Raw genomic sequence first — 24,470 nt, 5'->3', positions numbered from 1 at the left:
TACATCTACATATAATCCCCCAGAACTATAGAGGATCATATTAGACCATTGCTTAGTATCAAACGACAGATAAGATTTGTGCAACATTAAAATGGATAGTATTAAAACTTATCCAATAAAAGAAGATGCTAAAAAGGATCTGTTGCTGTTCCCCTGCCCACCCTTCATGACCTGTATATATCCAGAGTGAGGAAAAGGGCTCATAAAATCACTGTAGATACCTCACATCCGTGTCATCCACTTTTTGAACCTTTACTAGCTACAGAGCCCCAAACACCAGCACAACCAGACACAAGAACAGTTTCTTCCCCCAGTTAATCTACTTCATGAACAGTTCATAGTTCCCTCCATCACCCAATAACAATGTGCAGTAACCTTATATTTATTTGTTACCACCTCCATCCTAGTACTCCATCCCTGCATCTAATTCTATTCTCTACTCTACTCTATTCTATCATCTATAGCACAACTGTGCATACAATTTATTTATTTTTCAATTTATTTTGTTTATTTGTGTTTACATATGTGTTTTTGTAGTCTCTGTGTATAGGAAGTGACAGATATCTTATATATGTCTATATTAATATATTATAGCAATAAAGCTCCTTCTGATTCTAATAAGCCCCGCCTCCAATCCCCTGATTGGACGTCAGCCATTGTCGGAAAATGGGCGGAACCCGGTGCCGTATTGTTTACGTCTGCGTGCTCAAAGTAGGTCATAAGAGCGACACATCTAGTAAGATATTTCTCGTAAAATTGAATTATTCTTAATCGCACGGAGTTGTAACGATAACGGAAAAAACAGCAGGATTCCCGCGGGCATCTGCAAAGCTGGTAAATAACCCTGATAGCACTGTGTGCTGCTACACAGACCGCAGACTGCTAGCATGTGCTAAACTTTGCTAAATGAATTAGCCGTTAGCTCCTAACCGTTTTCTCCATCAGCTGGATATAAACACATGTACTTATGGTTATCGCACAACGTGTCGCTGACGGCTTTTTTTAATCTTCATTCTAAAAATAATACTCAATAATAAATCAACGAGGAAAAATTGGACGAGCTTTAGCTTAGCTAGCTAGTTAGCGTCAGGCTAGCTAGCTAATCATTTCGATCAGGCCAACGAAGAAGAAGAAGAAGAGCTTTAATGTTGCTTTTTCGGTTTTAAAGCTTTTTTTTAGGATTATAACTGATCAGTGTTTTTATTTATATGTAGACTATGAAGCATTAAGAGACTGACTGATGATTCGAGATGACACGGTTTTTGAATGGACGGTTTTTCAGGTCCCTGTTTTAACCTGGTTTGCTTTTGCAGGTCGGATTGTATTGTATAGCAGCGGTGTGCTCGGTATCGCCAACTCTTTTCAGGGATAAATAGATAAACCATGATCAAAAAGTCGCCCGGTGACGTAATGGACTCCTTTACATACTGCTAGGTTTCATCATGCATATCAAATTACATCAGGAGATACAGAGAGTGAAGATTTTCCCCCCAAGACCCTTGGAATGGCAGATGAAGTTATTATAGAATATGACATTTTTTTTTACATATTACATTTATCAGAAGAAATTTTGATAGAGAAACAAAAAACAATTTCTGTTAAGACCGTCTAAGTGTAAGTCGCAACAGAATGGGCAAATGAAAGTCTTCATTCAGAGGTATTACAATTCACAATCTTTTATTCACTAGTTGACAAGGGTTTTAGGGCTTCAGGGGCGGACAAGGCTAAAATAATAAACTGAACAATCTTCCTCAAAATACTTCTATCTTGCTAAACCAAAATGAAAGGCACGTCATGATTGGGGCAAGCCTAATGGTTAGAGAGTCTGACTCGTAATCCTAAGGTTGTGGGTTCGAGTCTCGGGCCGGCCACGACTGAGGTGCCATTGAGCAAGGCACCGAACCCCCCAACTGCTCCCCGGGTGCCGCAGCATAAATGGCTGCCAACTGCTCCGGGTGTGTGTTCATGGTGTGTGTGTGTTCAATGCTGTGTGTGAGCACTTTGGATGGGTTAAATGTAGGGAACGATTTCTGAGTATGGGTCACCGTACCTGGCCGTATGTCACATCACTTTCACTTAAGAAAATAAAATACAATTATTACCTACCTAACTCCCTCTCAAAAATAAAACAATATAATAGATATTCAAAATAACTGGTGTCGATCCCCCTACATACCTTGTCACAAAAAAGTTGCTACGTTTTGAATAAAAGCGTATTATGAAATTCTGTCTAACAAGTCAAAAACAGTCTGTAATCGTAGTCAATATCAGGCATGTGTCAAGCACAAACAAATCTATCAATTGAAAGAATAAACCGAAAAAAAAAAAACCTCACAGGCTCAACACAAACTTACAATTTTTCTCTTTCTGATGTGGCCATCAACAATAAATGAAATGGATTAACATTTAGAGGATAGAGCATACGAATGAGCAATGTTAAAGCACAACACAAACAAAGTAATCAAGATGGCACGAAAAGGCCTGAAAATTTAGTTCTTATACAGTAGTAAGTCGTCGTCTTTGGGCACGGCACCACAAACCGTTGTGTATTTTTAAGATACTATACTTTCTATCGAGAACGCAGACAAAAAGAAGTAATTGTGAAGGAAACAATGGGGAAAAATAATTACAGAAGGAATAATTTGGTTTTATTAATATATTACTGTTTTATTACTATATATATATATATATATATATATATATATATGTGTGTGTGTTTGTGTGTTTGTGTGTGTGTGTGTGTGTGTGTGTGTGTGTGTGTGTGTGTGTGTACAAAACCAAGCTATGAAGTTCTACAAGAAGGAAGTGCAAGGCTTGGACAAACAGTGGTGATCAGTGATTGGATTTTGAGAGCACTGTCTTGTGAAAGAAAAGCTCGATCAGGTTTTGAACACTGTCTCGTATAACCAGAAGTGAGCTGGACACCTGTATTGGGTTGTGGACAATCATTAACATTTGATCAAAAAAGTCACTAAATGTGTTGCTAGGATCTTTTTTCATCTAAAGTCAGTAAATGTATCTAAAAGGTTGCCAATTCTGATGACAAAGTTAATGACCATGGTTTCAATCCGGCTGCTAACACGGTCTTTTTATAGATGTTTATATTTTAAAATTATAACCTAACAGAGATCATGTTCTGTTCATTACAATGTTACAAGGCCCAATGTTATCTCCTGTTCGGCCATGCAATAATGTAAATGTAACATTTAAGTTTACAAACATGCACAGAAGGCCATGATTTTGGCCACGATTTGGTCGTTTGAAACAAATTTTGATAACCCATTAAGATTTATAGAATCCTAGGGTAAAATCTGTAGTCTTTCATCGCTGGTTTGACATGGTCACAGACAGGCGTTTAAAGAAAACCATTTCTTTTTCCCTCCAATGAAGCTCTAAGTTGGTTTAAGTCTGGTCAAATATTAATAGCAGCATGTGAGCAGGTAGCTAATGGTTAAGGATGATTTTTAAATGATTTTTGATGGCCTTCACTTGATTTGGACACAGGTGTGGCATGTCCAGGCGCAGCCGAAACAGTCGAGTGTGGCGCAGTGTGTGGAGCGGAATTCGGCGGGATGCTGATGCAAAGACGCTGGTGCTGCCCTCGGAGAGCGATGAATGGGGTTGTGACCGCCTACAGGTCAGTGTATGCGGCAGAGCTGGCTACCATAAGCTCAATATTGTCAAAAGCTAGCAGGGGCTAGTAATCTGAAACAGATTTAAATGTGATCGATGCTTATTAATTAAACAAGAAATCAGGAGTGCAAAAGCTATGCAGCATTATCTTAGAATCTTACAGAGGTTTTGGGAAATAATGGTGCACAGTGTCACTAAGAAGGCTAATTTCATGTTTAGCATCATTCTGAAATCCTCATTCTAAGAGGTATATTGGCACAATTATGTTTAAAGGAGATTTAAACTGTCACGCATGATATACTGTAGCTAACAAAATGGCGCCACGGATGACAGCCTCAGTGCTTAGCTCCTCAGTGTTTGCTCTGTTTCTGTTCGAATTTTCCTGACACAGAACAGGAAAAACTATCAGATTCACCAGGCATGAACTGCTGAACCTTCGGCAAGACACACCACAAGATATTTTACCAGCTTTTGATTATTCCAACGTTTTGCTAAATATTGTATTTGGCGGAGTGGCTGCGCTGTTTAAGCGCTTTAGGACGCGCAGACGGGGGAAAAGCACTGGAGCGCTCGTGAAGCTCAGACAGCGCGGTTTAAGAACACCACTGCCTAGCATCCATCTGGTGAATCTCCGCTCTCTACCTAACGTTTCACCAAGCTGCCCGAAATCCTTTGCTGATCATCTGGCCCCCATCTTCACATGGATCTTCAACAGATCACTGGAGCTATGTGAAGTCCCCTCATGCTTCAAAAGCTCCACCATCATCCCCGTCCCAAAACCCCAAATTACCGGACTTGATGACTACAGACCTGTGGCTCTAATGTCTGTGGTCATGAAATCTTCTGAAAGACTGGTTTTGGCTTATCTGAAGGACATCACTGGACCCTTACTGGACCCTCTGTAGTTTGCCTACAGAGCAAACAGGTCTGCTTGAACGACTGGCTGTCTGGTGCAGTCTTAACAACCTGGAGCTGAACACGCTCAAGACAGTGGAGATGATCGTGGACTTCAGGAGAAACCCCCCCTGCTCTCCCCCCACTCACCATCATGGACAGCATTGTGACAGCAGTGCAGTCATTCAGATTCCTGGGAACCACAATCTCCCAGGACCTGAAGTGGGACATTCACATAGACTCCACTGTGAAAAAGGCCCAGCAGAGGTTGTACTTCCTTCACCAGCTGAGGAAGTTCAACCTGCCACAGGATCTGCACCTCAATTACTGTTGGGTTCAGCTCAGCTTCCAAATCTGACCTCAGAAGACTACACAGAGTAGTCCGGACTGCTGAGCAAACCATTGGCACAACTCTCCGCACTCTCCAAGACCTGTACTTCTCCAGAGTGAGCAAAAGGGCAAAGACAATCACTCAGGACCCCTCACATCCTCACACTCCCTCTTTAAACTGTTGCCATCTGGTCGACGCTACAGAGCCCTGAGCTCGAGAACGACCAAACATTGGAACAGTTTCTTCCCTCAAGCAATCCATCTGATGAACACTTAACATACACGGAACACTCAACTCTATTTGTACACATTATTAACTTAAAACACATACTATTTATATTTCAATTGCTCATTTCACACTTGTACTGTATATATCATTCTGTTACACTGTGGAGCTAATGTCACTAAAACAATTTCCTAGCATGTGAAAACATACCTGGCAATAAAGCTCTTTCTGATACTGATTCTGATTTATGTTTAGTACAGTGACTCAGATTCCGAGGCAGAGTATCCTGGCATTGTACCTTCAGTGCCAAGTGCTGTGCCAGTGACCGGGGAGTCGTACTGTGGCTGTGATTTGGAGATGGAATCGAGTTATGACCCACGTCTACGCAGTTACGCACGGCTGCGAGACTGCCACTGTGGTGAAGATGACCAGGGTATGTGTGCACTCTCTCCCTTTATTTTTATTTTTACCTTCCCTTTGCTTAGCTGTTCAATAGCATTTTTAAAAAAAAAAAAAAAAAAAGGAACTCGCTGAATGATTGAGCATCTGATCGAATGCATTCTTTGTGTATGTGTGTGGTAGAGTTTGACTGGGTGTGGGACGAGGGCAGTCGGTCAGCAGCCACCCTGCTGAGCTGCGAGAACAGGAAGGTGAGCTTCCATTCAGAGTACAGCTGCGGCACGGCGGCTATCCGCGGCTCCAAGGAGCTCTCAGAGGGACAGCACTTCTGGGAGATCAAAATGACCTCTCCGGTCTACGGAACAGACATGGCGAGTTTAGTTTTGTGCTTGTGAATGTGCTTTATATAAATCACGATTTTGGCCCCTTTGTAACAGCAGTACAGAAGACATGTTTGAGCTAAAGGTGAAGTCAGAGCAAAAGCAATAAAATCATGTAGCAGAGAAGAAAAATCACAGAAGAGGAAAGGACACAGGATCTGAAAGCTCCTACTTTCACATTGCGACAGCTTCGTCTGGATGAATTTTGTCGTGTGAATTTTTGAGTTTCAGTCATGTGAGTCACAGAATGTCAGGACTGTGGTACCTTCGGTTAAAATATATATACATACACACATATATATATATTATTAACTGTTGCTTCTCACACATCTCTTTTCCACCAATGTACATTAGAGCTTTTTTGGTAAAATATTTTTCCCCCTATCTGCCTGCTATGAGGGTTGGTTAACAACGCTACCTGTTTTATGTAAATATTTTTGATGTTTATTGCAAACACAACAGAATTTAGCTCCAGTTATTGGCCAATGTTTTTAAGTCACCTGTGTAGTGGTATTAAATATTCTGTCCATTTTTTTGTAGATGGTAGGAATTGGCACATCAGATGTCAATCTGGATAAATATCGACATAAGTTCTGCAGTTTACTGGGAAAAGATGAAGACAGCTGGGGCTTGTCATATACAGGTAAATACAGTACAATTATATAAATGCACTGCAAAAAAAAGCCTTGGCTTTTTTTCATGGAATTTTTTTTTTTTTCAAAATTTCCACACAATTAAAAGAATTTGCAAATTACCGATACAACAGTGTGTCGATCCAGCAGACCTTCAATATTTGAAGAGCTCCTTTCCAAAACACGATAAACGCCAAAATTAAAAAAAAAACAAAAAAAAACAACAAGTTTGTCATGTCATTTTGCTGTGTTGTGAACCTATATACTGCTCCATCAATGTTTCATGCCAAAACACTATATTTTCTTGTTTAAAATGTACTGCAAGATGCGGTTCCTTTCCAAACCGCGATAAGCGCCAAACCTGTTTTTTGCCTAAACGCTATATGTCCTCTCGACCAATCAGAATTCGGTGAGCGCTCGACGCAATCCAACATGGCGGCGGTATGAGGCGAGAGATGTTATTTTAAATTATTTGTTTTATGTGGTGGACAATATTGAAACCTGAAATTGAAAATATTTATTTTTTACTATTTATTTTATGTTACTATTTTTTATTTGGAAGTTATTTATTTCCCTGATGTCATATGTTGCATGTTTTCTTGTTGGTTTATGTCTCTTTTTATAAAATAAATAAACATTTTTCAAATAAAGGATGGATTTATAGCGTTTTTTAAAAAAAAAAAGAAACTTTGAATTTATATTCAACAAAAATGTTTTCATTTAACAGTCACTGTTTAACATGTTCAGACTGAGCCAACAGACCATTTTAACAGGATAAATTGAATATAAACAAAATGCGTGGGTCTAGGTAAAAAAAAAAAGTCATTTTCATAAAAACTATTAAAATGGATTTATAGTGTTTTGGAAAAGAGCTCCTCATTTACACCTGCTTGTTTAATGTATGTGGCATTTAAACATTAACACATAGTCCTATTTGTCCTTGATGCCCTGGATTAAAATATGATTCCTGTGTATAATATGTAATCCTAGTAATATAATATGCAAATCATAATTTGTCATTCTATGTAAGAAAAGGCTTTCATGTAAACAACAAAGAAGTATTCTATAAGTATACAGTAATCTGTAACTAATTGTGTTGGTCTCTAGGATTGTTACATCATAACGGTGACAAAGTGAGCTTCTCCTCACGGTTTGGTCAGGGATCTATCATCGGTGTTCACTTGGACACCTGGCATGGAACGCTCACCTTCTTTAAAAACCGCAAATGCATCGGTAAGAGGCACTTTACATGTCACTAATAATGTTAACATCATGACGTCGGGCTGCAATCGGGTTGCAAACAGAAAAACTAGTAGAAGTAGGTGCAAGAAAGACAGTAATGGCAGGAAATTATGAGCTGCTCTCATTACAGGAGGAGGAGAGATCCAGCCTGTCTTTGTAGTCTTTTTTTCCCCTATTTTTATGTGGCTCTGTCAAATTACCCTTTAAACTCTTCATCATGTTTGTTGCCGTTACAATACAGTTCAGTGACTAGCTTAAAGGTGCAATTTGTAAAATATAAATGTGCTCCTAGACCTGTATTTTCTTAAGCAGGAAAAGTTTTGAAACAGTTATACGCACTTTTATCTCAACTCGAATCGACTACTGTAATTCTTTGTACTCTGGGTTACCTCTCTCTTCCATCTCTTGTCTTCAAATGGTCCAAAATGCGTCAGCCCTTCTACTCTCAGGAAGCCGCAAACGAGACCATATTACACCAATCTTGCGTTCTTTGCACTGGCTGCCAGTCCGATACCGCATAGACTACAAGATTCTGTTATTCGTTTACAAAGCTCTCAATAATCTGATTTGATTATGTACAATTCTTTGAGATCACTTAGTTCGGTATTAAAGTCAAGTCAAGATTCTTATTTTAAATTTTTTTTTAAAAAGTTTTTAGAAAATATATTCAGATATTTTAGGCTTCTAAAATTAAGCTTTTTTTTTATGGCCCAGAAGTTAGCTTACTTTTAACACAACAGAAGGTGATGACCGGTTTATTATAAAAGAACGGATTGTGAAATTTGATTATTTATTTACAGCAAGCGGTGGGCACAAAGAAAAGCTTTTTTATGAAATGAATACAATATTTTCCGCACTATAAGGCGCACCGGATTATAAGGCGCAGTCTCAATTACGGGGTCTATTTCTGTACTTACCCCATACATAAGTCGCAGTCTCAATTACGGGGTCTATTTCTGTACTTACCCCATACATAAGTCGCAGTCTCAATTACGGGGTCTATTTCTGTACTTACCCCATACATAAGGCGCACCGTATTATAAGGCGCATGCTAAAACATACGGTCTACTATTTAACAATACACACACATTATTTTTTGATCAATCTTCTCCCACAAATCCATCAAAGTCTATATCTACTGTGTTTTCTTAACTTGGCGCAGTACATTTTCTTGCTTCCGCCACTTCCGAACCATAGAGTCATTGATGTTGAATTCTTTCAGCTGCTCTATTCCCATTTACAACCGTGTAACTGATAGCCTGTAGTTTGTATTGTGTCTTGTAAGCATCTGATTTTCGGGGGTCCTTAGACAAACAAATGTTGTCTTCTTCTGATTTTTTTTTTTATTTGCGGATGGCAAACCAACTTAAGGTGCATTTACCGCCACCTACTGGACTGGAGTGTGGAGCGCATAATGGTTAGGAAGAAACAAATGTTGTTTTGCAACATACCGGTAGTATACCTACCAGGGGCATGGTGGAGGTAAGCGTATGTACTGTACGTATTACGTAATGTTCTCTAATTGGTTTATCGCTGCCAGCGTACGCAGTGTATGTATTACGTCCCTGTGTCAGTGGGAAATGGTCCGACAGTCAATCAAGTGGAGCGCTTACCAAAGTTGCACAACAACATTTTTACAGATTTTTGGAAGTCAGTGCACACAAAATGTGCACCGGATTATTAGGCGCACAGGTGATTTTTGATATAAATTAAGGCTCTTAGGTGCGCCTTATAGTGCGGAAAATACGGTACTCTGTTATTATAACTGCAAACTTGTTGAATGCTGCGTATTACAATTAAAAGGAAACAGAATGAAATAAGGACAAGTTTAGTCTTAGCCTTAGTCTTATATACTGTATGCCTTATGACTGTTTTATGTGTTTGTGCACATATAGGTGTAGCAGCTACAGAGCTGCAGAACAAGCGTGTGTATCCCATGGCATGTTCCACAGCTGCCAAAAGCAGCATGAAGGTGATCCGCTCTGTTTCCGCCCCCACCTCACTCCAGTACCTCTGCTGCTGGCGCCTGCGTACGCTCCTCCCCTCAGGAGCCGACGCCCTCAGAGTGTTGCCCCTCCCACCAGGACTAAGGCATCTACTACATTCCAAACTTGGCTGGGTGCTAAGCTTAGACCACTCGCACACAAACTCGAACACGCACACACCGGTCGGGCCGTCTTCAGGCAGCGAATCAGACGGCTGCGCTTCTGACCCCGAGGCCTGCCAGAGGAAACGCTGCCGCTGGACCTGAGGCAAACACACACACACACACACACACACACACACACACACACACACACACACACACACATATGCGCATACATACACTCTTACATTTAAAATGTTGTCAGGTTGTTTTAGTTTCAGACTCCTACATAACCTGAGAGAAACCTTTAAAAAAAAAAAAGTCTTTAAGATGTTAATGTATCTGATTTATTAAGTCTCTCCAGATTAAGGAAGCTACTTGGATTTTAATCTTAGCAGGACTGTTCAAATCACATTTAATTTTGTACAGATCATGTAAAAGATACACGCACATGCAGTCTGATGCAACATGACTAACCAGTCAGATGTATTTCTGTTTTATAGCATCGTGCTGAATGTTTCAGCTCTGTCCCTGCTGTCTCTTTCAGGGTTTCAGAACAAAAAAAAAATTAGTCACAATTTTCCACCCTACATGAGCTCTTTATATAAAATCTCAGTATTCTCTTTACCTATAACCTTCAGCACTGTGCCATCGTCTACCTGTACTTCAATATAGCTTATATCCAAACAAGTAGAATGAGTAAAATGGATGCCCAGATGGATAGTTGGACAGATGGGTTTAGTTATCAGTTATAAATCGATGTTCCATATAAACATGTCATTCGCCATCCGAGTCTGCAAAAGAGGCGACCAGTTTGGCAGCAGGTTTCATCAGCATAGCACTGATGTGCTGAATCTAGTACTGTATGATGCATTTCATTATTTCTTAAAATTGCAATATTTGAGAGATTTGGAAGGATTTTGTTAATGAATGTTACACAGCTATGCCACAATATAATGGTATGTAAGGTGTCTTTAAAGCAACAGAGGTGCCAGCGTCTACCGTTTGGCTGAGATAAGTCAGTGCGTCATCCGCAAGGTTTGCTGAGATTACCCACTTGACTATGAATTTATAGAAAACAGCATTGTTTTTTTTTTGTTTTTTTTTTGTTTTTTTTAGTTTATTTTTTTAGACCTATATGAGTTTTATGTGTATCTTTTTAGTTCATTAGTTTTTACCTGAAAGACAGGATAAGTAGATGATGAAATCGAAGGTATGGTATTGACCAGGTCGATTCAATTTGTTGAGCGAACCATATCGACATGGTCACTGCCATTTCTGGAAAATATCTCTCCACTGATTTTTTTTTTTTCTTTCTTACTGTTGAAAAGTAAAAGTGGGTGGAAGCTGAAAATTCAGGATCTTCATGATCGTTTTGCAGAAATAAAATTTCACAACGGATATGAATGGAACGGATGATACACGAACTGCACTTTGATTCTGCTTGCGACTGCAATTTGTGACCTGTGAAAGCTATGCGTTTTGCTTTCCCAGAAAATGCAGTCTTCAGACCAAACAAACAAAACACACAAAAAAAGCTAATATGCTGTTATTTCGTCTTGCATCAAATTTATCATGTCAAAGTTCACACCTGTGGATTTACAAACATTTCTGCTGGATTAGTACAGAATGGAATAAAAGTAGGCATGCTATCGTCTCTGGGTGGTAAAAGAGCAGTGTAGAAGGTGCAGTTTACCATTTATCCTGTTAGCATAGAGTTGTCTCATTCACCAGCATAGGAGAGGTTTTTGTTTTTTTTTGTTTTTTTTTAAAGAACATAGTCTTTATCGCTACTTCTAGGATCTTATTGATAAGATCGTTGGTTCCTCTGTCAAAGACATTTTCCTTGTACTGTATATTCGATCTTTATTTCTATCATACTATTGACTTTTCTGCTGTCCTTTGAGATGCCATTTTGTATTAATCCATATTTAAGATCAGCTTTTAAAACTTTAATTATTTTTTTTTTATCATTTTACTTGTCAGTCAACTAGTGTATTAACATCTGATGGACATGGTCTTTTTCTGTCAACTATAGTCAGACTGGCCCAGTGTTACAAATCTTGGCTGAGCTGTTTGTCTATGGCATAGAAGTGTTGTGCAACAGTGGTTGCTGTGAAATGTGCACAAACGTATGATCTGCAGCCATCAAATGTCTTCATGAACCTATGATTTGAACACATTTTGGTCTTAACGCAGCATTTGTGGTGCTCTGTGCCGTCTTTATCACCTCTCTGGCTTCTCACTCGGGCCTGTTCTAACCTGATGCAAAGCAAAAACACTTAATGCCAGAATTAAATGATAGAATACACCCACAATGTAAACCAACAAATGTGAAGTTAATGTTTGTTTTGAAACAAGAGGTTGGATCTTCTTTAAGCTCAGCTAGAGGAGCTGATGTTCTCAATTCATATGCTGTCTGAACTAAGTACCAACCCTTGTTCTTATAACCATACATTTTTACATCTCTCTATGAGGGCTGTATTTATCAAGAATGCAAGTTTGTGTGTATAGGTTTTGTAATTTGCTGTAAAATATAATCAAAGTCTTTGTTATGCATTCAAGCACTTTCTCCTTTCATTGTATGCAGAAATAAATGCATATCGATTCTTTATGCTCTGTTCTGTACATATTGTATGTATTAGCTTATTCTCTTTTTTCTGTCTCCCTTTACTATATGTCAGGCATGGGCTTTAACTGATGTACGATTTAAGGAGTTGAATCAAAATCATGTATAAAGAGGGGGGGGGGGTAAAGCTGGGTATGTAGTTTGTTTTATAAGCATAATAAATGATTCAAAACCGGTTGTGTGTGCCCTACTTTATTATTTTATTCCTTCATGCTATTTAATTTTTTTTTTTTTTTTTTTTTTTACCACTTCCTGTCCATTTGTGGCATAAAACCACTGCTGATCAAGCGATTATACAATACCATTATTCTGTAATGGATTATACCATTTATACGGTCTCTAAGGGTAGAGACACACAAGCACGGCTGGAGCCTTAACTGCTGAGCTCTGAATGCATCACGTGTGTGAACACTAGGGCAATTTGTTATACACCTTAATACCACTTATGGGATATGAGAAAAATCTGACCACCAAGTGAAGGGCTGATAATCAATTAATAAACTTTCATGCAAAAATATCTAAATCTAAAATCTATGCTAAGCCTGATGTATACCTGCTACACACTACCATGCTGGGCGTACAGAGTTTGGTCCTATTAAGTACAATATTGCCATAAACTACCTATAAATATAAATTACATTTAGATGACATAAATAACATTTATTGACAAATTAATTGTTATTATTATACTTATTATTACAGCTCATCCTATAGAAACTGTCTGTTCCTCAAGTAGTGAGATCAAAAAGTAAATGCATGAGAAGATCTCGAAATAATCTTACCGTAATTAGACCAGAAAAATGCAAAAGAAACAAACAAAAACAGTGCCTAATGTTCAGGCTTCTGAATATTAGATCACTTGCACCCAAAGCACTTATTGTAAATGAAATCATCTCACAAAATAGCCTTACTGCACTCTGCCTTACTGAAACTTGGATTAAACCAAATGATTACATCAGTCAAAATGAGTCTCTTTCTACCCATCCCGAGGCATCCAGAAATTGTACCAGCTCAGATCGTCTTCCGTGCCATGAAGATTTTGGACCTCCACTGAGACGAGGCCGACTCTGAGAATCCTGAGGCATCTAGACATCTACCAGCTCCAGTTGGACTCTGTGATACTAAAGGGGAGATGTGAACTACATGTGATCTTTTGCATCAGTACAACATTTATCAGACTGTATATTTATAATCACACTCCGATGTCACCCATTTGAGGATGAGGTTCCCCTTTGAGTCTGGTTCCTATTAAGGTTTCTTCCTTCACCATCTAAGGGAGTTTTTCCTCCCCAAATTCGAGTCAACTCAGACTTGCTCATTGGGGATAAATACAAACATATTTAAATATATCTCATATTAATCTTGAATTTTGTATTCTATTAATCTTTATATTATTTTTTATATTAACCTTTTGTTCTATGTTTATGTTCTGTAAAGCTGCTTTGAGACAATGTCAATTGTAAAAAAAAAAAGAGCTATACAAATAAACTTGAATTATTATTATTATTATTAGTAGTAGTAGTAGTAGCAGTATTATTATTATTATTATTATTATTATTATTATTATTATTATTATTATTATTATTATTATTATTATTATTATAAACAGCTAGGAACTTTTGGAACCTTAGCCCTGTTTCCGAACGAAATGTTTACTCTGCTGCATCCGTACCGGAAGTTACGTTTGTGGAGGTCAAGCCAAATCGCTGAAGTCGAATAAATAAGGTAAGAGAAACAAACTTTTTATTCTTTTCATGCTTATTATCACGTGTGTTGTTTATTTATTTTCTATCATTACGCTGTTTGAGTGTATATTGTTTGTTTCATGTAGGACTAGACCACTTGTTCTACACGTGATGCCTCTATGTTCTGTAGCAATAACGCAGGGAGTTAAAGAGGGAAATAAATTCTACACATTGTGATCTTTCATAACCATTATTGTGCATGCAAACTGGGAAGGTGAATAAGTCTCTGTATCGATAAGCGTTCATTCTTTAATTCTACTCTTACAGACATAAATAAAATCTAATATCAAGTCGAGTTGAGAAGCTTTTATGGTCATTTCATCTATATATAGCTGTTACAGTACACAGTGAGATGAGACAACGTTTCTCCAGGATCATGGTGCTATATAGGACAAAGACATATACATAAAGTGCAACTGTGCTACCTGATGTAAACAGTGCAGGACAAGACAGAAAGACAGAGCAGGTCAAAATACAGTGCAGGTCAAGACAGTAAGGCAGTGCAGGACAAGACAGATAGACAGTGCAGGACAAGACAGAAAGACAGTGCAGGACAAGACAGAAAGACAGTGCAGGACAAGACAGAAAGACAGTGCAGGACAAGACAGAAAGGCAGTGCAGGACATGATGGAAAGGCAGTGCAGGATAAAAGACAGTGCAGGACAAAACACAGAAAGGCAGTGCAGGACAAGACAGAAAGGCAGTGCAGGACAAGACAGAAAGGCAGTGCAGGACAAGACAGAAAGGCAGTGCAGGACAAGACAGAAAGGCAGTGCAGGACAAGACAGAAAGGCAGTGCAGGACAAGACTGAAAGGCAGTGCAGGACAAGACAGAAAGGCAGTGCAGGACAAAAGACAGTGCAGGACAAAAGACAGTGCAGGACAAGACAGAAAGGCAGTGCAGGACAAAAAACAGTGCAGGACAAAACACAGTGCAGGACAAAACACAGAAAGGCAGTGCAGGACAAGACAGAAAGGCAGTGCAGGACAAGACAGAAAGACAGTGCAGGACAAAAGACAGTGCAGGACAAAAGACAGAAAGGCAGTGCAGGACAAGACAGAAAGGCAGTGCAGGACAAGACAGAAAGGCAGTGGAGGACAAGACAGAAAGGGAGTGCAAGACAAGACAGAAAGAGAGTGCAGGACAAAAGACAGTGCAAACAAAAAAACACAAGACATTATTACACAAAAGACAATACACAAAGGACAATAAACAGAAAGTGTAAATACTGTACGTTCAACAATATTGCGAGTTAGTTTAACAATGTTTAACCAATAACCATTGGTTTAACAATGAAGTGGTCAATACTGAGCAATAAATTAAGAAATTAGGTCTCATTGATAGTATAATAAGTATGATGTGGAGCAACATGATGGTGAAACCTTCTCAGTAACCTTTTCTGATTGAAAACTAGCTTTTCAAATGCTTATATCAAGTAGATCTACTGCCCAAAGACAATTTGCCCTAAGTTGCTGTTAATATTAAGTTAATAATCTGATGTAAATTAAAGCCTTATTATTATGTATTTTTGTCTTTGAAAGACAGTTCAACTCATCCCTTCTAGCCAGTTTGTACCGTCCAGCCTGTGATTGAACTGTCATACTATTAATCTGGTATGTCTCATAAGTGAGCTCTGCCAGTCTAAATTGTACACTGACATGTTGTGTGTTAATCTCTTTTTTTTTCTGGTCTCTTTTAGTCATAATGGTGAAAAAGAAGCGCTTAAGACTGATTGCCGAGATGGCCCGAAAGATCCGGGCTTATCGAGAGCTGAAAAATCAGCCACGGGATTCGCAGAAATATGCCCTGGACTACGAAACCATGACACGTCCACTCACTGGAAAGAGGCTGCCAGTGCTGGCCTGGCATGATGTGCGGAGGGAGACTCCACTCTTCAGGCTCCTGGCTGGCATGCGCTTGTTTGGAGTGGGACGGCTCTTTACACGGAAGTCCTGGCTGGAGGAGCACACAGAACCCTGCTATTGGAAGATAACTAAAGTGAAAGTAGACTACACAGCAGAGGTTTGTCTATCTCTAAGTTTTGTAGAGTCTGGCTATTTAACAAGAGGTCAGAAACATAAAGCATTTTTAGAATCGGGAACTTATTGATTCATTTGTTTTGTTCCTGTAGAATATGGACCATGGGAAAGCATGGGGCATTTTGACATTTAAAGGTGAGTGTAAAATTAAAAAAGGTTTTAAAAAAAAGGCACCAATAATAACGTTCAAAAATATCAAATCACTAAAGATTCGTCATGGTAACATCACCTTGTCATGTTAACCATACCATAAAAATATGTGATATGTTGTACTTATTTAATTATTGGACATTAATTAATTAGATAATTACTGAATCTTTGAAATTCCATTTATCAATATGTACAAAGATTCACATATGGTTTGAGCTCATAAACGTTATATGTAAATGATAGATATACTTTATTTGCATTCCAGGTAAAGAAGAAGCCTCTGAGAAGGAGATAGATAAGGTCATGTACCATGACTGGCGTTTGATACCCAAACATGAAGAAGAGGTCTTTACACGATTCGAACCTGCCCCTGAACCCCCTATCCGTTATGTGCGCTATCCGCCTCTCCTGCGTGCTATGATGTTAGCACAGCAAGCCAAGGAGCTTGGTGTTGGTGCCAACACCCTACCTGAACCCAGCCTACCTCTTAAACGAGACGTTTTGCTCAGCAAAGAGTACTTCCGCATTCAGGAACAGCAGAAACGGGAGGGAACACCGGTTTAAACCGAAATAAATAGAAAAAGGACAACTTTTTTGAGTAACTTTATTTAATTCCTATTTCATTCTTTTCATTTGATGTTTATCTCAAGGTGACGTAGATTCTTAGTGATTTAGGTCAATCTTTTCCTTCCCAATTGTTAACATTAATCTTTAGACATGATGAAGCATGGCGTGTGATGAACATGCCATCTATTATAACACATGGCAAGGAAATGTTTGGGAAATAAAAATGTCTGTCCATTTTGTGTGGAGATTAGAATTGTCCAAGACTTGGAGACTTCCTTGGAGTCAGGCCTCTGAATGATTTTGCATTATTTATAGATATAAACGAGATAATAATGAGAAAATTGTAGAATTAAATATTTCTCCTCACTGTGTCTATACCACAACATTTCAATGGCAAAACATGTAAAACTTGAGGCAGAAATAGAATCAGTAACCTTTATTAAGTCAGGTAACCTTTATTAAATACAATGACACTTTGTAAATATAAAGAGCGATTAAATGTTTTAATCAAAGCATTTAAAGATGCTTAATAGAAACATTGAAATGCTAAGCTAATCCCTCACTACATGCGCGAGCTCCAACCGTTGGTCCGGGCGCGCCCTCTCGTGCGCGTTCCTTCATTTTATCCCAAGAGCTCGCGCACTTCCAGATGATACAGGCACGCGCTCCAACCGTTGGTCCGGGCGCGCTCCTTCTTTTTATCCCAAGAGCTCGCGCACTTCCAGTTGATACAGGCACGCGCTCCGACCGTTGGTCCGGGCGCGCCCTCTCGTGCGCGTTCCTTCTTTTTTTTCCCAGGAGCTCGCGCTACAGACTGAGCGAGCCACCGGCACGTTACAGACATGATCTGTCTTTTCTTGACGCTCTTCGCTCACATCTTCAAGACAGGTGAGTTCTTCCTGAAGACCGGGCTTCATCACGATGATCAGGAGGTCTTTTCTGGAAAGCACGCGCTAAGCCTTGTGCAGCTAAGCAGAGTATCTTAAGAGTAGCCATATACACCTGGTTTAGTCTATATACTTTATAGCTTTTTTTTACTTTGGCGTTTGTAAACACTTTTTTTTTTTTTTACAATTAAACATACGCACACCTGATTTTTAAGAATCGGGTCAAAAACGTGCATTTGTTATTTTTTAATCTTTTTCATTTTGCACGTGCAGAATAAGATCTAGAAAACTTTACATGCTCCTCGTGCGTGCATGATCTATATAATAAAACAATGAATGCAACCATATATTTAAACATAAACCTTTGGATAATGTGCATTTATTGTTATATATAAATATATTTAATTAGCATAGTCAGTTAACGCTGCTAGCATAACAAAGACCTCCAGGTTTAAGTACCTTAATCTTAGATTCCATACTGAAGCAACTGTAATGTACATCTTTTTAAAAAGCCTAAACTTAAGGTTTTATCATTAACCCTATCTGTAACTCGCCTTGTTCAAGATCTAATTTTATGATCTTTATAATGATCAGTTTTGTTTCCTCTCTTTGTTTAAGTCGCGTGAGGTACAAACCCAGGTGTGGCTGTGACGTCATAACGTTTGAGTTACCTGGCCGTCACCTCAGCATCATTAATGTGCACTATCTATAAAGTATTACATATTTTACTAGTTTTAGTAAAGAAGGCTGTATTGTAATTGTCTGTGTGTCCTGGTGCTCATGGTACTTGTAGTTGTGTGATTTATTCGCTCCCTGTTTACCCGCTTGTATTAATGTTTAAGATCGAACTACATTTCCCATGATTCCCATGGCTCCTTTACAAAAGCTAAAAGGTTCAGGTCGGTAATTAAACCGGATCTGTTTTGCCTCCGTTATTTTCTGTAATGACACTGTAATGAAGCGTTATTTAGCCGTAATAGAGAAACAAGGCAAGAGGCGTCGAAATATAGAGATAGATGTGAAATTGACCGACAGTGAGTCATGAGTCTGTAATAATGCTAATGTTAGCATGACGTCTGTAGCGTCTACAGAAATTCTCCTGACTAATTTACATCATCTGGTGCTCTAAAGTCTGTAGACTGAAAGATAAACAGTTATAAATTACACTCACGTGGTGTGACGAGTGTCAGAGCTGCTGTTATGGATTAACACACTGCAAACCTTTGCGCAGTATTTTCTATAGATTTATTTGTTTATAGCAGCCGTGTCTATTCACTCTGATCCACAAAGGGCTGGTGTGGGTGCAGGTTTTCACTCCAACCCAGCAGAAGCCACACCTGATTCCACCTGTTTAATCAGTTGTTCTTGGCTTTTAGTAGACTCTGGTGTGGACATGGCTGGTTTATAGAGTTGAAAAATATCAGAGCAACAGATTAGTTCCTGTTCTCCCTTACAATCTCTCTGTGTGTCTCTCTCTCTCCCTCTCTCTCGCTCTGTCTCTCCCCGTCTCTCCCCCCCTCTGTCTCACGCTCTGTCTCTCTCTCTCCCTCCATCTCTCTCTCTCCCTCCGTCTGTCTCTCCCCCTCCATCTCTCTCTCCCTCCGTCTCTCTCTCTCCCCCTCCATCTCTCTCTCCCTCCGTCTCTCTCTCTCCCTCCGTCTCTCCCTCCGTCTCTCTGTCTCCCTCACTGTTTTTCTCTCTCTCTCTCTGTCTCTCTCTCCCCCTGTCTCTCGCTCTGTCTCCCTCTCTTCCTCCCTCCCCCCTCTCCCCTCTCTCTCGCTCTGTCTCCCTCTCTCTCTCTCTCTCTCTCTCTCTCTCTCTTTCTCTCTCCCTCCTACAAACATAATAAATTTGACCTTTTTATTTTCAACATTTTGTTACAGAGATTCATGTTCATGAAGGGAAACACTCATTTTCAAATCTAAAATTCAAAATAAGAGCAAAGATATAATGATCAGGTTGAATTAAATTGCTATTTTAATACAACAGCAATTAATAAATCTAGCTGTACATTTATGGCTGGTGTCTGGATTTGCAGGATGGACAGGCGTGAACGAGCGAACTCTCATCGCCGTGAAGCCGGACGGTGTCCAGAGGAAGCTAGTAGGAGAAATCATCCGCCGCTTTGAGAGAAAAGGTTTTAAACTGGTCGGCATGAAATTCCTGCAGGTAAGAAAAACCCTGCACCTTTTATAGCCGCAATGTGTTTGCACCGAGCTTATAGGCTGGTGTTGTTACTAAAACCTGGATTTTAATAGGCTTACCTAAGCTCTAGAGACATGGAATTGCTGTTTCAGCAGTTATATATGTTGATTTGTATTCTACATTATATACATTACACTACATTATTATGTATTCAATAAGCTGAAATGGGAAATAATTATAAATATCGATTTCCATTTATTTATTTTTTTATTCTCAGATCATGACCAGTATATACTAGCATGAGGATATCTTTTTGATGAAGAATAATAAAGAATATTTCTCTAAATCAGTCTAGATTAGTAAAAAATAAAATGGAAAAATAAAATATATTGTTTAAAAAAAAATCTCTGTAATTTAATGCATTATTTATATTTTATACAGTCACTTTAACTTATTCTCTTAAGGGGTGCCAATAATACTTAATTTTGTAGTGCAGCTTTTTTTTCTGGACTTTATTCTGAAACTTTGTATATCGAATCATAAAATTCTATTTTTTGTGTGTGTTTATGGTTGTTTAGGCTTCTGAGGAGCAGTTGAAGGAACATTACTGGGAGTTGAGAGAGAGGCCATTTTACAAAGGCCTTGTGAAATACATGAGTTCTGGGCCTATTGTAGTAATGGTAAAGACCTGTTTATTCGTCTGTTCAATTCATTCTCATTTGTGTTGCACTTTAAGCAGTAGACATTGTCACAAATTTTAAACGTATCCCTAATGAGAACCAAAGGAAACAATAGCAGGGAAAAACACCATGAGAAGAAAGACTTCCTGAGAAAAAACACGCGCACACACACACACCAGATTAATAATTCCCTTCTATAGCTGTGTACTATATGGTCAAAAATTCATTATAGTTTTAACATGGAGAATAATTTGTTGACGTTATCATCTGATTGAGGCTTGTGTACAAAATTGCAGTACTAAAGCGGTCATAACAGTTGTAATACAAGCCATGTTTGTTTTTCTTGGTTTTACCACCCACAATGTTCTCATGTCTCTAGAGTTTGTTCTTCTGCTCCATCTCATTTTATTCTCTATTTTCATCCTGTACTAGAGCTGTATGCCATCAATTCTCTGATTTGTTTGCGTGAACCATCTCAATCTGTTAAATCTTACAGGTATGGCAAGGTCTGGATGTGGTGAAAACATCGAGAAAGATGCTTGGAGAGACAAACCCTGCCGACTCTCTCCCGGGAACCATCAGGGGAGATTACGGTGTAGAAGTGGGCAGGTCAGTCACACTGTGTACAAGTGTAGCTATTGGGACTGGGTACCAAAATGAGCAGTAAACTACAGGAATGGACAAATCATTATAATGTGTGTCTGGGCTGTGACCGTTTTATTCATAGTTACCCAGTGTACTGTATATAAACTCAGTAGGCTGTTGATGAAGCGTGTAAAAGTGTGTAAAAGTCTAGAAAAACCAGAGAAATAAAACTAAAACTTGTGTTGACTGTTTAAAAAGAAGAATGTTCATATTTAATGCATCTCTGATTTTTCATACATAGATGTTGTAACATAAGCTTATTCTGTGGTTCAAATCCCATTGCTGCACTAAACACACACACACACACACACAAGCCAAGGTCTGTCACTTAAATGATGTTAATATGGTCGATTAATTAGGCTGCATGGATGTGAGAAGGTCTTTTCGGTTTGAGCTGCACCAGGAATGTGCAAATATTGACACTGCCAAACAAGATAAAGTACAGTACAATTCTGTCACATAATTCTCCTGGTTAAAACACTACACTCCGCTACAGTACATTAGAAGAGTCTGCTGACTGCTTTGCAGGGTCATCCATTCCCTGGGAATTTTTATATTGTGTTGCATCCCTTAGTCAGCATTAAGGCACTAAACTGACTCTTAATACATTATTACAGTTCATTAGTTAACAAGGTAGTGGGTAACACTTTAGAGCTTTTTCTTGCACAGTGGGATAACTAATATATTTATAATTTGTCTGTATCTGCACTATAGTTATCCAAGTGAAAAAATAATCGACTATTTCTGCCGATGCAGCTTTGGATACACTTGGGCCACATTTTTATCCTTCCGATTCACTGGAGCACTATTTTTAAAACATGCTGAAGAGTTTTCAGAATAGCAGCTTAATATGTGCTAGCTAGTCCTGATTAAACTGGGGTATTTCTTGTGTTGCAGGAATGTTATCCATGGCAGCGACTCGGTGGAAAGTGCTCAGAGAGAAATCTCCTTGTGGTTCAAGGAACCTGATCTCGTCTGCTGGGAAGAGAGCTCTGAGCGATGGATATATGACTGACGCTCTGCCTCGAACACAACACACACACACACACACAGCATCGTGGCCTCATGTATGTCTAGCAATACAAAATTGTTACTACTGGTACATGAAATCCTTGTGTTTTTATAGAAGTGCTAGCATGTATACACAAACACACAATAGATAAGGGTGCATCGACAATGGCAACATGAAATTAAGTTATATAGAGAAAGATATCGGAAGTACAAATCATTAATTGTTGAATAACAAATGTTTCCTTTGCTTGCGTTTTTGCAACTTTCAACACTTAGGGATTTTTCATGATCTTGATTTTTACATGTTTTTCTGGATAGAAGCATAAAAACGAAAACTATTATTACATTATCTAAAATATTTATCATCGGCTCATTCACGGAGGGATTTTTAGTCATTATTTAGCTCGAGTTTTATATGCTGATTACTGTTACACATTCAGTTCTGTTTCTTTATGAATTTATAGTCTTTGACATTTGGCTTTTCCTACAGTAGATAAGTCCACAATTATTGATGCTCTGGTGATTTTTAGAATTTCATTCATGGCCAAGAATAAAATTTTAAGCTCCTCACTCATCAGTTGATATGAACTATTGTGAGATTTTAGCCAAAATGTCATAATGTGCTGAACTTACTGCGGCCTGTGCTGACATGAGCTGGTGACTACCCCAGCATCTTGAATTAAAGCTATACATGTTTAGATTTAAACTTAAACACCAGCACTTTTACAATGTTGTACAGCTCCTCGTGTAGATCCTGAAGTGTACGTATGATTAAAAACAATAACAAAAGCATTAATAAGTTTGTTCGCCTTACAGGGTTTATACTTGTGCTGTTTTTTACACTGTAGATTTAGTACCTGGTTTTTATGTTGTTTCTTGCTGAGCAAATAAACTGCTTTGTATAAAAAATTTTTTTTTAAAGCTGTTTGTTTTATATGTACATGTTACACAACAGTTATCAGGTTAATTTCTGATCATTTTACAGACATATCAAGTTAAAAGGAAATAATGCACTAAGGACATTCTGTGTACAGTACAGTGGCTATAAAATAATCACACAAATGTGTTCAGAACACGAATATGTTTAATATTTAATATTTAACCACACATCAGAGAACATATTTTTTGTTACATACAGAGGATCGGATCTGTCTTTATTAACTCTCAATCAAATCAGCAGCCAGTCATAGATCCCAACTTGTTTGTGACTCACAAAAACCAGTGTAGTTTGAAGATAAAGCCAGCTCACAGCTTACCCGATGGATCCGGCTTACTGTCCTGTACGTTACTTTAGGATGGTGGTTAACGATTTTGTATTTAATGAATCCATCTGCTGTATCAGTGAGATTTTACATATATGAAACAGGTCTCCTTCATATGTGCATTCTCTCCTTTTCCATCACGTTCCTATAATGACACGGTTGTGTGTACTGAGCTTCAATATTTACATCTTTGTACACATCCCTTGCGTTTTCCTCGGCTCTCTTCCTTATTACGTCGTGAAAACAAAATCCCTAAATAAGGATCATACAAAGCAAAGATCTCTGCGAACCCTTTTATCCGATCACAGCTCCCTATCTTTATTTCACTCAGGGATAGAAGCGACTATCCAGTGAGCTGTGAGCTGGTGGACAGGTAAAAATAGCGCAAGAGCATGTTTATGCGTTTGGCAAAAACTGGATTATTCTGAGAAAAGTAGTTGTATCGAATGCATTGCTAAATGCCATTCAGCTGTAAGATGTAGAAGAGTCTTGAGTTGTTTGCATTGGAGTAAAGGGCAGTCACAGGGGCAAATCAGCCAACATACAGGGGATAGTTACAATTTAGGGATGGTAATAATAGGCCTTAAGGGGTAGTTACAGAGCTTACATACAGAATTTAATGGGCATCGTTAGGAATACACAAGGTTTCATAGAGAATATTTGAGGCCAAAGTTACAATAGGGAGTGCAGGCATAAAGTGTCTGATAGCATTACTCAGGGACGTAGGACACCTGCCAAACAATGATATGGCTCCTCTCAGCTTTAGACAATGTTGGCTTAATCTGAGGGGCTTCAGCATCTGCCTCCTCAGTCTCATCATCCTCACCATCACCTGGAATAAAAATAAGCAGAACCAATTTATAGATTAACAGTCATGTTTAATGTGA

General features: G+C 38.7%; 4 protein-coding genes across 25 annotated transcripts in view; 3 read left to right on the top strand and 1 right to left on the bottom strand.

Annotated features, from left to right (window-relative positions):
- Positions 1 to 643: 643 nt before the first annotated feature.
- Positions 644 to 12,626, top strand: spsb3a (splA/ryanodine receptor domain and SOCS box containing 3a). Of its 4 annotated transcripts, none has more exons than XM_027139133.2 (7): positions 644 to 736; positions 3,505 to 3,637; positions 5,344 to 5,516; positions 5,666 to 5,853; positions 6,403 to 6,505; positions 7,602 to 7,727; positions 9,632 to 12,626. In XM_027139133.2, exons 1-7 carry the CDS (start codon positions 667 to 669, stop codon positions 9,985 to 9,987), a joined length of 1,149 nt encoding a protein of 382 aa, XP_026994934.1. In that variant the 5' UTR covers positions 644 to 666; the 3' UTR covers positions 9,988 to 12,626. The 4 variants fall into 4 exon arrangements, with proteins under 4 accessions (XP_026994934.1, XP_026994937.1, XP_026994938.1 ...); XM_027139136.2 differs by having other exon boundaries at positions 651 to 736; positions 5,339 to 5,516; XM_027139137.2 differs by having other exon boundaries at positions 665 to 834.
- Positions 12,627 to 14,064: 1,438 nt separating this feature from the next.
- On the top strand, positions 14,065 to 17,187 carry mrps34 (mitochondrial ribosomal protein S34). The gene is made up of 4 exons (XM_027139085.2): positions 14,065 to 14,176; positions 15,897 to 16,219; positions 16,329 to 16,371; positions 16,652 to 17,187. The coding sequence occupies exons 2-4, from the start codon at positions 15,902 to 15,904 to the stop codon at positions 16,948 to 16,950; spliced, it is 660 nt and encodes a 219-aa protein (XP_026994886.1). The 5' UTR covers positions 14,065 to 14,176; positions 15,897 to 15,901; the 3' UTR covers positions 16,951 to 17,187.
- A 446-nt stretch (positions 17,188 to 17,633) lies between these two features.
- Positions 17,634 to 22,891, top strand: nme3 (NME/NM23 nucleoside diphosphate kinase 3). 3 transcript variants are annotated; one of them, XM_027139086.2, is made up of 5 exons: positions 17,634 to 17,841; positions 19,879 to 20,009; positions 20,564 to 20,665; positions 21,162 to 21,274; positions 22,208 to 22,891. In XM_027139086.2, the coding sequence occupies exons 1-5, from the start codon at positions 17,796 to 17,798 to the stop codon at positions 22,323 to 22,325; spliced, it is 510 nt and encodes a 169-aa protein (XP_026994887.2). In that variant the 5' UTR covers positions 17,634 to 17,795; the 3' UTR covers positions 22,326 to 22,891. The 3 variants fall into 3 exon arrangements, with proteins under 3 accessions (XP_026994887.2, XP_047656709.1, XP_047656708.1); XM_047800753.1 differs by lacking the exon at positions 17,634 to 17,841 and adding an exon at positions 18,694 to 18,739; XM_047800752.1 differs by lacking the exon at positions 17,634 to 17,841 and adding an exon at positions 18,737 to 18,874.
- A 496-nt stretch (positions 22,892 to 23,387) lies between these two features.
- The window catches only part of mapk8ip3 (mitogen-activated protein kinase 8 interacting protein 3), a 33,970-nt gene continuing 32,887 nt past the window's right edge, over positions 23,388 to 24,470 (bottom strand). For all 17 annotated transcript variants that reach the window (XM_047800750.1, XM_047800744.1, XM_047800742.1 and 14 more), the window contains one exon: positions 23,388 to 24,415. In XM_047800750.1, the coding sequence (XP_047656706.1) occupies positions 24,294 to 24,415 (122 nt within the window). In that variant the 3' untranslated portion in view covers positions 23,388 to 24,293. The remainder of the gene's footprint in view (positions 24,416 to 24,470) is intronic.

This window comes from Tachysurus fulvidraco, chromosome 15 (genome assembly GCF_022655615.1).
Source record: "Tachysurus fulvidraco isolate hzauxx_2018 chromosome 15, HZAU_PFXX_2.0, whole genome shotgun sequence".
NCBI lineage: Eukaryota > Metazoa > Chordata > Actinopteri > Siluriformes > Bagridae > Tachysurus > Tachysurus fulvidraco.
Note: the sequence above shows the minus strand (reverse complement) of the source record. Positions and strands in the feature narration are given on the sequence as shown.

Bases quoted from the DNA above. Each gene is read 5' to 3' on its own strand.
- spsb3a (XM_027139133.2), top strand. From the start codon at position 667: ATGGGCGGAACCCGGTGCCGTATTGTTTACGTCTGCGTGCTCAAAGTA. The intron at 5,517-5,665 runs GTATGTGTGCAC...TGTGTGTGGTAG, and splicing joins CTGTGGTGAAGATGACCAGG to AGTTTGACTGGGTGTGGGAC. The intron at 6,506-7,601 runs GTAAATACAGTA...GTTGGTCTCTAG, and splicing joins CTGGGGCTTGTCATATACAG to GATTGTTACATCATAACGGT.
- mrps34 (XM_027139085.2), top strand. From the start codon at position 15,902: ATGGTGAAAAAGAAGCGCTTAAGACTGATTGCCGAGATGGCCCGAAAG. The intron at 16,220-16,328 runs GTTTGTCTATCT...TTGTTCCTGTAG, and splicing joins AAGTAGACTACACAGCAGAG to AATATGGACCATGGGAAAGC. The intron at 16,372-16,651 runs GTGAGTGTAAAA...TTTGCATTCCAG, and splicing joins GGGCATTTTGACATTTAAAG to GTAAAGAAGAAGCCTCTGAG.
- nme3 (XM_047800752.1), top strand. From the start codon at position 18,796: ATGAAGCGTTATTTAGCCGTAATAGAGAAACAAGGCAAGAGGCGTCGA. The intron at 20,010-20,563 runs GTAAGAAAAACC...ATGGTTGTTTAG, and splicing joins TCGGCATGAAATTCCTGCAG to GCTTCTGAGGAGCAGTTGAA. The intron at 20,666-21,161 runs GTAAAGACCTGT...TAAATCTTACAG, and splicing joins CTGGGCCTATTGTAGTAATG to GTATGGCAAGGTCTGGATGT.